Source organism: Mastomys coucha, unplaced genomic scaffold (assembly GCF_008632895.1).
Source record: "Mastomys coucha isolate ucsf_1 unplaced genomic scaffold, UCSF_Mcou_1 pScaffold4, whole genome shotgun sequence".
Taxonomy (NCBI): Eukaryota; Metazoa; Chordata; class Mammalia; order Rodentia; family Muridae; genus Mastomys; species Mastomys coucha.
In genome coordinates, this window is record NW_022196910.1 from 48449327 (window position 1) to 48460060 (window position 10734).

A 10734-nucleotide genomic window follows, 5' to 3' on the forward strand; every position below is an offset into this window, starting at 1 on the left:
GAGTGGGAGTATATCCCTCCTTAATAATAGCAGGGCAGGCAGCAAAAGGTACCTTAGAATGCGATTGCCTCCACTGTTCCAACTCTGCATCAGAGGCATTAGGAGCTGGAGCTCGCCCATATTCCTTTGCAGCTTCATAAGTTTTTTGTAAAAACGTCTTAGTGGGGCAGGGACAAGAATGAGAATCAAGCAGCTCCTTCAAAATTTTTGTCATATCTAGCAAATCTTCTCTATTCTCAGTAAATTGTTTTGGAGCTTGTTTTAAAGGAGCAGCCATAAGTGTTTCCTTAGAATGACATCTAGCGGCCTCCTCCTCAAGATCTCCCCAGTCTACTTCACTTGGATCTAAATTATTGTCTTCTCTCCCTTCCGGTAAAGGAAAATCAGGCTGCTCATACTTAGGAAGGTCCTCGAGCACAGGAGGTGCAGAAGGGACAGCTGGAGGAGGATAAGGAGGTGGAGAAAGTGACTCAAAAGATTTACTCTTTCTTACACTCCCTTTAGTCACTCGATTCCATTTTTCCATTTCTGAATCTCCTCTCAAACAATCTTTTATAAGTGACTATAAAGCAAATGTATCCACAGGCACCTTTTCAGGTCCATGAGCTCTTTCTCTAATTTTACTCCATGTCTCTACATTAATAGATCCTTCCTCAGGAAACCAAGGACACACAATCTGTACAAAATCTAAAAATTTAACTATCCTAGATTTATCTATTTTAACTCCTCTAGTACATTAAAGACTATACAAAACTTGAGCAAACAATTCCCTTTCTGGCTCAATTGTATTGCCCATGATTTATGCTCTCGTTCTCGGAATTCCACACTCCCCGTTACTTACTCTTAACTTCTTTGCCTAGGCCTTGTAAAGGCGGTCATCCCTGTAGTCTCAGTGTTTCAGCTCTCCGAAGTTCCCGGGTTTCGGCACCATTTGTCGGAGCTAGCCGACAAGGGTGAGGCTGAAGTAGAGAGGGCGACTGAATGAGAACAAGAGGACCACCGCTCTGCTGGCAATGGCAATAAACTTTAATGAGAGAAATATTTTATAGTAAAACACAGTAAGAACAAAAATAGAATTTAACAACAATCATGTAGCACAATCTCTTAGCACTTTCTCATGGCAAAGCATGCCCACTTCTTCATTATCTTACAGTAAATATTTTCCCCCATGCCCAGGTGCATGAGGTCTGTTTCTTTGATCCTTGCACGCACAGCTCTCAGTAGCCTTGAGTTACTTCCAAAACATCTTGGGTTCAAGGAGCAGTTATGTCCTCAGCTGCAGGGAGATTATCAGAAGGTGTCCCCTCCTTAATGGAATGGTCATGCTCTCGGCTGCAGGGAGATTATGTGAAGGTGTCCCTTCCCTGCCTTTCAGCAGGGGGGGCACCCCTAAATCTTCCCCTATGCCAAAGAACATTCCCACCATTCAGCAGGGGGGCCACCCCTAAACCTTCCCCTATGCTAAAGAACATTTCCACCACATTTAGTGGAATTGCTTTAAGTTTCTCTCCATTTAATTTGATGTTGGCAATTGGATTACCATATATTGTCTTTATTGTGTTTAAGTATGCACCTGTATCCCTGATCTCTCCAAGACTTTAAAATGAAAGAGTGTTGGATTTTGTTAAAGGCTTTTTCAGTATCTAATGTAATGATCATGTAATTTTTTTCTTTCAATTTGTTTATATGGTGGATTATATTGATGGATTTTTGTATATTGAACTATCCCTGTGTTCCTGAGATGAAGCCTAGTTGATCATGGTGGATAATGTCTTTAATGTGTTCCTGGGTTTGTGTTTGTGAGTATTTTATTGAGTATTTTTGCAACAATGTTCACAAGAGAAATTGGTCTGAAATTCTCTTTGTTAAGTCTTTGTGTGGTTTAGGTATCAGGGTGACTGTGGCCTCACAGAATGGGTTTGGCAGTTTCTCTTCTGTTTCTATTTTATGGTACAGTTTGAGGAGTATTGGTAATAGCAAGTCTTTGAAAGTCTGGGTAGAATTCTCACTAAAACCATCAGGCCCTTGGCTTTTTTTGATTGGGAGACTTTTAATGACTGCTGCTATTTCCTTATGGGTTATAGGGCTGTTTAAATAGTTTACCTGATCTTGATTTAACTTTGGTAAGTGGCATCTGTCTAGGAAATCATCCATTTAATTAAGATTTTTCAATGTTGTAGAGTACAGGCTTTGAAGTAAGACCTAATGATTCTTTGTATTTCTTCACTGTCTGTTATGTCTCCCTTTTCATTTCTGATTTTTATTTATTTTCATACTGTCTCTCTGTCTTTTAGTTAGTTTGGCCAGGCGTTTGTCTACCTTGTTGATTTTCTCAAAAAAGCAGCTCTTGGTTACTTTGATTCTGTGCATTGTTTTCTTTGTTTCTAATTGATTGATTTCAGCCCTAATTTTGGTTGTTTCCTGTCTTCTCATTTTTTATGTTTGCTTTTTTTCTAGAGCTTTCAGGTGTGCTGTTAGGTTGCTAGTATGAGGACTTTTAAATTTCTTTATGTAGGCACTTACTGCTATGAACTTTCCTCCTAGCACTGCTTTCATTGTATCCCATAAATTTGGGAATGTTGTGCCTTCATTTTCATTGAATTCTAGAAAGTCTTTGATTTCTTTCTTTATTTCTTCCCTAACTCAGAGATCATTAAGTAGAGAGTTGTTCAGTTTCCATGAGTGTTTAGGCTTTCTGGTGTTTCTGTTGTTATTGCAGTTCAGCTTTAATCCATGATGGTATGATAGGATACAAGATGTTATTTCAATTTTATTGTATCTCTTGAGGCTTGCTTTATGACTGACTACATGGCCAATTTTGGAGAAGGATCCATGAGGTGCTGAGAAAAACGTATATTCTTTTGTGTTTGGGTAAAATATTCTGTAGATGTCTGTTAGGTCCATTTGATTCATAATGTCTGTTACTTTCATTATTTCTCTGTTTAGTTTTTGTCTGGATGACCTATCACTTGGTGGCAGTGGGGTGTTGGTCTCTCGCTATTAATGTGTGGGGTTCTATGTGCAATTTAAACTTTAGCAATGTTTCTATTACAAATGTGGATGCCCTTGTGTTTGGGGCATAGGTGTTCAGAATTGAGATATTATCTGGTATATTTTTCCTTTGATGAGTATGAAGTGTCCTTCCCTGTCTCTTTTAATTAACTCTGGTTGAAAGTCTATTTTATTAGATATTAGGATGGCTACTCTAGCTTTCTTTGTGGGTCTGTTTGCTTGAAAAAACTTTTTTCCAGCTCTTTACTCTGAAGTAGTGTCTATCTTTAATGCTGAGGTGTGTTTCTTGTAAGCAGCAGAATGATGGTTCCCGTTTTCACATCCATCCCATTAGCCTGTGTCTTCTCATTGGGGGATGGTGTGCACTAATGTTGAGAGATATTAATGGCCAGTGACTGTTAATTCCTGTTATTTTGATGTTGATCCTGTTACTCTGTCTCTGTTTCTGTCTCTGTCTCTGTCTCTCTCTCTCTCTCTCTCTGTCTCTCTCTCTCTCTCTCTCTCTCTCTCTCTCTCTCTCTCTCTCTCTCTCTCTCTCTCTCTCTCTCTGTGTGTGTGTGTGTGTGTGTGTGTGTGTGTGTGTGTGTGTGTGTTTCCCTTGTTTTTGCTGGCATGGAATTACTTATTTCCTGTGTTTTCTTGGATGTAGTTATACTACATCCTCCTTGGGTTGGAGTTTTCCTTCTAGTATTTTCTGTAGGTCTGGATTTGTGGATAGATTTTTTAAAAATTAGGATCTGTCTTGAAATATCTTGTTTTCTCCATCTATGGTGATTGAGAGTTTTGCTGGGTATAGTAGTCTAGGTTGGCACTTGTGTTTTTGTTTTGGGTTTTTGTTTTTGTTTTTGTTTTTTTTTTTTTTTAGAGGTTGCGGGATTATCAGTTCAGGCTCTTCTAGCTTTTAGAATCTCTGTTGAGAAGTCAAGTGTAAGTCTGACAGGTCTGCCTTTGTATGTTGCCTGGCCTTTTCCCCTTGTTGCTTTTATATTCTATGTTCTGTAGATTTTGTGTTTTGTTATTATGTGTCTGGGTGGGAGGATTTTCTTTTCTGGTCCAGTTTGTGTTCTGTAGGCTTCTTGTATGTTTATAGGCATCTCTTTCTTTAGGTTGTGAAAGTTTTCTTTTGTGATTTTTTTTGAAAATATTTTCTGTTCCTTGGAGTTGGGACTCTTCACCTTCTTCTATTCATATTATTTTTAGGTTAGGTCTTTTCATGGTATCCCAGATTTCCTCAATGTTTTGTGTCAGGAACAAATATTTTCTTTGACTGATGTATCACTCTCTTCTACTGTATCTTCTACACCTGAGATTCTCCCTTCCATCTCCTGTATTCTGTTGGTGATGCTTGTGTCTGTAGTTCCTGTTCTCTTCCCTAGGTTTTCCATCTCCAGGATTCCTTCAGCTTGTGTTTTCTTTATTGCTTCTATTTCCACTTTCAGGTCGTAAACAGTTTCATTCATTTTCCTTCACCTGTTTGATTGGGGTTTTTTTTTTCTTGTATTTCTTTAAGGAGTTTGTTTGTTTCTTTTTTAAAGGCCTCTCTACATTTCTGATTGTATTTTCCTGCATTTCTTTATGAAATTTATTCATTTCCTCTTTAAAAGCCTCTATCATCTTTGTAAGATTGGATTTAAGGTCATTTTCTTGTGCTTCAGTTGTGTTAGGATATCCAGGGCTTGCTGTAGTAGGGTAACTGTGCTCTGAAGGTGTCGTATTGCTCTGGCTTTGGTTGACTGAATTCTCTCAAGGACCTTTAGCCATCTGGATGGCTTTGGTTCCTGGATTTCCTATTGCAATAGGTATTAGGCAGGGATCTAACCTAAATGATCCTGGTGTGGTAGGCTTTTGGTGGGTATACTTGAGCTATAAAGTTCTGGATCAGCAAGTCTGATGGGTGGGCAGAGAGGTAGCACCAGTCTGTGTCCTCTGGTCCTATTTCTGTACTGTTTACTTTCTGTGGTGGCTGTCTTGGTTCATCAACTACATCTGGAATAAAGGAACACCCAAAAATGACTGGGCACAGCTGTGAGGGATTATTGTTTAATTAAATCATTTGAAATGGGAAGATCCACTTCTAATCTTGGTCTTTGACACACCTTTAATCCAGATCTTTAACAGTGGGTCATATATCTGGGCCATGTTTTCTGCTGGAAGCCTATATACAGGACATGGAAGAAGGAAACCTGGTTCTTTGCCTACTTGCTTTCACCTCTCTCACAAGTCCATTCCTTCACTGGCATTAGAGCTACTGCTTTGGGATCCCAATGTATAGTGAAGGCCAGCTGAGACATCCAACCTTATAGAATAAACAACTACTGAATACTTTTTCTCTCTCTCCATTAATTAATTTATTTATTCACTTTACATCCTGATTGAAGCTCCCCATTCTCCTAGCAGGCCCCCTCAAAGCTCCTACCCCTCTTCTCCCTCCCCTTCTCCTCTATGAAGGGGAAGCCCCAGCTCCAGGTACAAACTCACCCTGGAGCATCCACATGGTGGCTCACAACCACCTTTATTTAGTAGGATCCAATGCCCTCTTCTGGTGTGTCTGAAGAAAGCGATAGTATACTCACGTACATAAAATAAATAAATCTTTAAAATAAAAGATATTTTTAAAATAAAAAACTTTGGGCCAGAGAGATAGTTCAGTGTTTAAGAACACTGGCTGCCCTTTCAGAGGTCCTGAGTTCAATTCCAGCAACTACATGTTGGCTCACAACCATTTATAATTGGATCCAATGCCCTGCCTGGCATGCATAGCATGCAGGCATCTATTTGCAGATAGAGCACTCATATACATAAAATAATATAGAAATAATTTTTTAAAAAGACATAAAGATTTATGAGGTTTATTTTTCTTTTTGCAATAGGATTTCAGGCTGACTTTACACTGCAGTCCTGCCTCAACCTTCTGAGCCCTGGACTAGATTTATGTCTTAGCACAGTTAGCATTTTCCTACTGAGTTTTTGCAGAGTGGGCCCTATGTTTTGCTTTACATTGGCCTACAGGTTATGTAGCCAGTTTTGCCTGGCCCCATGTGCTCTTCCTCTCTAGCTGGCCCTCACTCAGAGCTGACAGCACTTCCTGGCATTCAGCATGTGGCTACAGCTGTATTCTTAGGTGTAGAATATTTTGAGGCTGTGATTTATTTTTTAGGCTTTTTTTTTTTTTTTTTTTTTTTTGAGACAGGGTTTCTCTGTGTGGCCCTGGCTGTCCCGGAACTCACTATATAGATCTCCCTGCCTCTGACTCTGGAATGCTGGGATTAAAGGTACATACCACCAGAGCTGCCTCCTGGCTCAAGACTAGGATTTAAAGTTGGCAGCATGAGTCTCCACTGTAAGGAATACAAGATGCAACCATTTGGGTTTCATCTGAAATGAAATATTTTGGGACTTCTAACAACTTTGGTGATGTGTTAATCCCTATATTTCATAGGGTTCACTTCCCACCTCCTGGAACATATAACACCACTACGCTAGTCTTTCTTGTTTAGCATGAATGACCAGCACAATATTATCAGGATAACTGGTAGATAAATGCTCCGTAGGATGCACCAAAGCTTATGTCTCGTTGGACTGTATTGTGACACACAGTGGCACACTGTTACACATAGGATCATTTGTATCACCTTGAAAACAAACTGTAAATAACTTTTGCTGTGAAATTCTCACAAGAAGAAACTGTTTTGGAGTCCCTTTCGTGATTGAATTAGATAAGAATATACTGGCCAAATGAACACCTGCTCGTAATTAGCTGAGAACGTCTTTATTTCCCCTAGCAGAGATACTCCAAGCAACACAGCTCCTGCAATCACCTCTTGACTGAGATCATGAGAGATGATAAACATATCCGTGGTCCTTTCTGCTGGGGCCAGCCTGCCTCTTTGAGCAGGGATATGCTGGGGCATGCAATAGCTTGCCTGTTTCATTTATCTACTCAAAGAAATAGCTTTTGATCTTTTTATTTTCCCTTGATTTTTTTCCTATTTCTTATTCCATTCATTTCTGTTATTAACCTTTAAAAATGATATTATTGTGTGTATTATATGTATACATCTCTGTGTGACTGTGTACACACATGCATGGGTACCTGAAGTGGCCTAGAGGCCATACCAGAATCCCTGGAACTGGAATCAGAAGCAGTTTGTGAGCAGTCCTCTGCAAGAACAATAAGTGTACTTAACCACTGAGCCTTTGTCTCTCCAGCCCGACATCTAGATTCTGAGCAAACTGTACGTTTTTGAATCCATATCACGGAAAGTATATATGGATAATCTGACTAAACCTCACAGAGAGACGGTGAAGAGGGGGAGGTTGCTGAAAAAGGAACAAACTTCCCAGGGGTCATATCTGAGCAGCACTAGACCCATAGAGTAGCTTCCAACATGACTAACTCTGCAATTGATGGAAACTCTTAACATGAGCTACAGTCAAACCGGCATGCGCAAAGCCATATTGCTTAAGCAGCAGTCTGGGTATTGAGGGAGCCAAGGGGACTTGTTTTAGAGACGTCTGCTGGTTTTCTTGGAGTCCTTTGTAATAGGTAAACATGTTCCTCTTGCTGCTTTCTCCCCTTTGTCTTTCAACATATTTTTTTTTACTATGATGCATCTATTTACGGGTCCTTAATTAATTAGTTAATTAACTTACCAGCCTGGCTTAAAACTAGCTTAGTAGCTGAAAACGACCTTACGCTTCAGGTGCTCCTACCTCTGGCTCCTAAGTGCTGGAACTACAGCTGGATCACACGTATTGTTCCCAGGTTCCTTGGACTTGAACATAGAGCTCCTGTCATGCTCAGTAAGCACCCTCTGCATTGAACTACATCCTTATGGCCATCTTCGGATCTGCCTGAATATTTTTCTTCCTTCTGCACGGCTACAAGCAATACCACATGCTGAATAGCGTATTGAGAGTGAACATTCTTGTTACCAGCCTGGAAAGCTAACATTTATGTAGACTTTTACAGTGAAGTAGGTGGTTATCTATAAGTTTTTGTGAGACGTTTTTGGTTTTGTTTTTGTTTTTTGAGACAGGGTTTCTCTGTATAGCCCTGGCTGTCCTGGAACTCACTCTGTAGACCAGGCTGGCCTTGAACTCAGAAATCTGCCTGCCTCTGACTCTGCCTCCCAAGTGCTGGGATTAAATTAAAGGCATGCATCACCACTGCCTGGTTTAAGACAGGCTTTTACACCTTAGCCATGGTTAGTCTCAAATGTGTAATCCTCTTCCCCCAGCTTCCCAAGAGCTGAGATTACAGATATTTGCCAGCATGACTGTAGGAAAACTGTCTCGGGTTTTTCCAAATGAGGTTGAGTTTCTTGGATCTTATTTTTTTCCAAATTTAGATATTTTGAAGCTATTATTTCTTCTTTCCTTAACATCAGTTCTGTGAGTGGTGGACTACATTGTTGTGTCTCATAGGTCACAGAGACCCTATCCATTTTTATTGTATATTATATTAATTGTACAATATTTATATTGTTATAAAGTATCTGCTTTATTTTAGATGTGAAATAAAATAAGAAAAGTACATTTAAAACATATTGTGGGGCTGGAGAGATGGTTCAGCGGTTAAGAGAACTGATTGCTCTTCCAGGCGTCCTGAGTTCAATTCTCAGCAACCACATGGTAGCTCACAACCATCTGTAATGGGATCTGATGCCCTCTTCTGGTGTGTCTGAAGAAAGCAATGGTGTACTCATATACATGAAATAAATAAATAATTCTTTAAAAAAAGGTATTGTGCCCAGATGTCTGACAGATGGCTCAGTGGTTAAGAGCACATGTAACTCTTACAGAGGGCCCATGTCAACTCCCAGCAACTCATGTAGTGCCTCACAACCATCTGTAACTCCAGTCCCAAAGGTCAGATGCTCTGTTTTACTTACCCAGGAACGAGGCAAGCATAGTACACATACATACATGCAAACAAATACTCATACACAGAAATCTTTTTTAAAAAATCACAAGGGTGAAAGTCCAAGACATAATCGAGTGGCAAATGACTGTACATTATTTTGTTCTGCACAGAACAGTGCTCACTTGGTATATCGTGCATTGATCTCATAGGAATCCCTAACAGCAATTTAACCTTTAAGCTAACTTAAAATATTTATTTGAGGCTTTATTCAACAAAGGATTTGTTGCTATTGGTAGGGCACATTCTAACAGCTTCCAAGAAGGCTTGCAAAAACTCACCAAGGAGGACTGACCAAGATGGCTCGGCATACCAAGGTACCTGCAGTCAAGCCTGAGTTAGATCCCTTGGACTCACTATAAGAAAAGAAGAGCTGACTCTAGCAAGATGCTCTCTGACCTCCAAACATGTATCGTGGAATGTACATGAGCGCGCAAAACACACAAAATATAAATTGAAGTGTGATTAAAACTTGAAACGTTGACCAAGAACTCCTAGCGAAAAGTTAAGACGTTCCTAAATTGTGTGAAATTACATGCCAGCCGAGGAAAGCAGAATGACAATAGCAGAGCCGAAGGAGAACCTCATCTCTCGAAAGGTGAAAAGTCAAAGGACGGGGGCGGAACTGTCCATTAACCCAAGGACTGGCGGGGACTTTAACCAGCAGTTGATCCTGTGCACACAGCAAGTACGTTGCTTCTCTCTGGAGTGCAGATAAGCGGACTGCCTCCTGTCTTCATCTCCAGCCTCAGGAGCAGGCCTAACCAGCGGCGCGGCCAGGCTCCGCGCGGTCCTAGCTCTGTCCAGCGGCCCAGCGCCCCGGCTCTCCGGCGGCTCCCCAGGCCCCGCCCACGGCCGCCCGTCACGTGACGGCGCGCCCCGCCCCCTGCCCCGGCTCACGTGATCTCGCCTAGGGAGAGAAAGTCTGACCCCGTCTCTTGCGCTCACCGGCGTCTTTCCGCAGCTCTCGGTCCCCCGCGGAGTGTGGCGGCCATGCGGCTCCCGTCGGCAGCCGGGCCCCGGCCGGATCGTCCCCGCCGCCTGCCCGCGCTGCTGCTGCTGCCGCTGCTAGGCGGCTGCCTGGGGCTCGTGGGGGCGGCTCGCAGGCCCAACGTGCTACTGCTGCTCACAGACGACCAGGACGCGGAGCTCGGCGGCATGGTAACTCCTGTCCACGCCCTCCCCGTCCCCCTCTGCTGGGCCGCTTGGCCGTGAGTGGATGTGCGCGGTCACACCGGGTCTTCCGTGAGCTTGGACAGGTCATAGGACTCGGCTTCCTCTCCCGAGTTCACCCACAGGCTCCACCATGCGCACGGTGCCTCCAGCCGGGACCTTACTGCTGCAGTGTACACTCAGAGCTCAGGGCAAACCTGTGGAGGCCAGTGATTAATTAGGGAGATCCGAGGCCACGTCAGCCCTCTTCACGGAGGACCTGGGACGTCGGCGTCTGTGCTTCTGTGATGGCTATGAAAGTGGGCTGTAGGCTGTCGCGAGCTGTTAGTGAGTGTTTTGCTTAAGAAGCATCAAAAACAAAACCAGTTGGCCTAATCGAACACCTGGCCGAGGCACTACTGTCAGGGCTCCACTATATGTCTAATGAGTGTTGTCATGAAGACTACATTTCCTTCCCAGAGTCACTTCTGCTCTTTCGATGTTCCTGAATTTGACCTTTGGGAACATGCTCCTCAACCCTCCTTCCAGTGGTGCTCAAGGGATTTGCCCAAAGCACTGAAGCAGAAGGAGGCAGATTAGGACCAGTCCTCCAATAGTATTCCGTCCTGGGTCAGCATTGCTCTCAC

At 42.4% G+C, this 10734-nt stretch overlaps 1 protein-coding gene across 1 annotated transcript in view; it reads left to right on the forward strand.

The window, feature by feature from the left end:
- The first annotated feature begins 9825 nt into the window (after positions 1 to 9825).
- Gns (glucosamine (N-acetyl)-6-sulfatase) overlaps positions 9826 to 10734 on the forward strand; it is a 42525-nt gene continuing 41616 nt past the window's right edge. Inside the window, exon 1 of the mRNA XM_031349162.1 lies at positions 9826 to 10096. Coding sequence (XP_031205022.1) covers positions 9929 to 10096 — 168 coding nt within the window. The 5' untranslated portion in view covers positions 9826 to 9928. The remainder of the gene's footprint in view (positions 10097 to 10734) is intronic.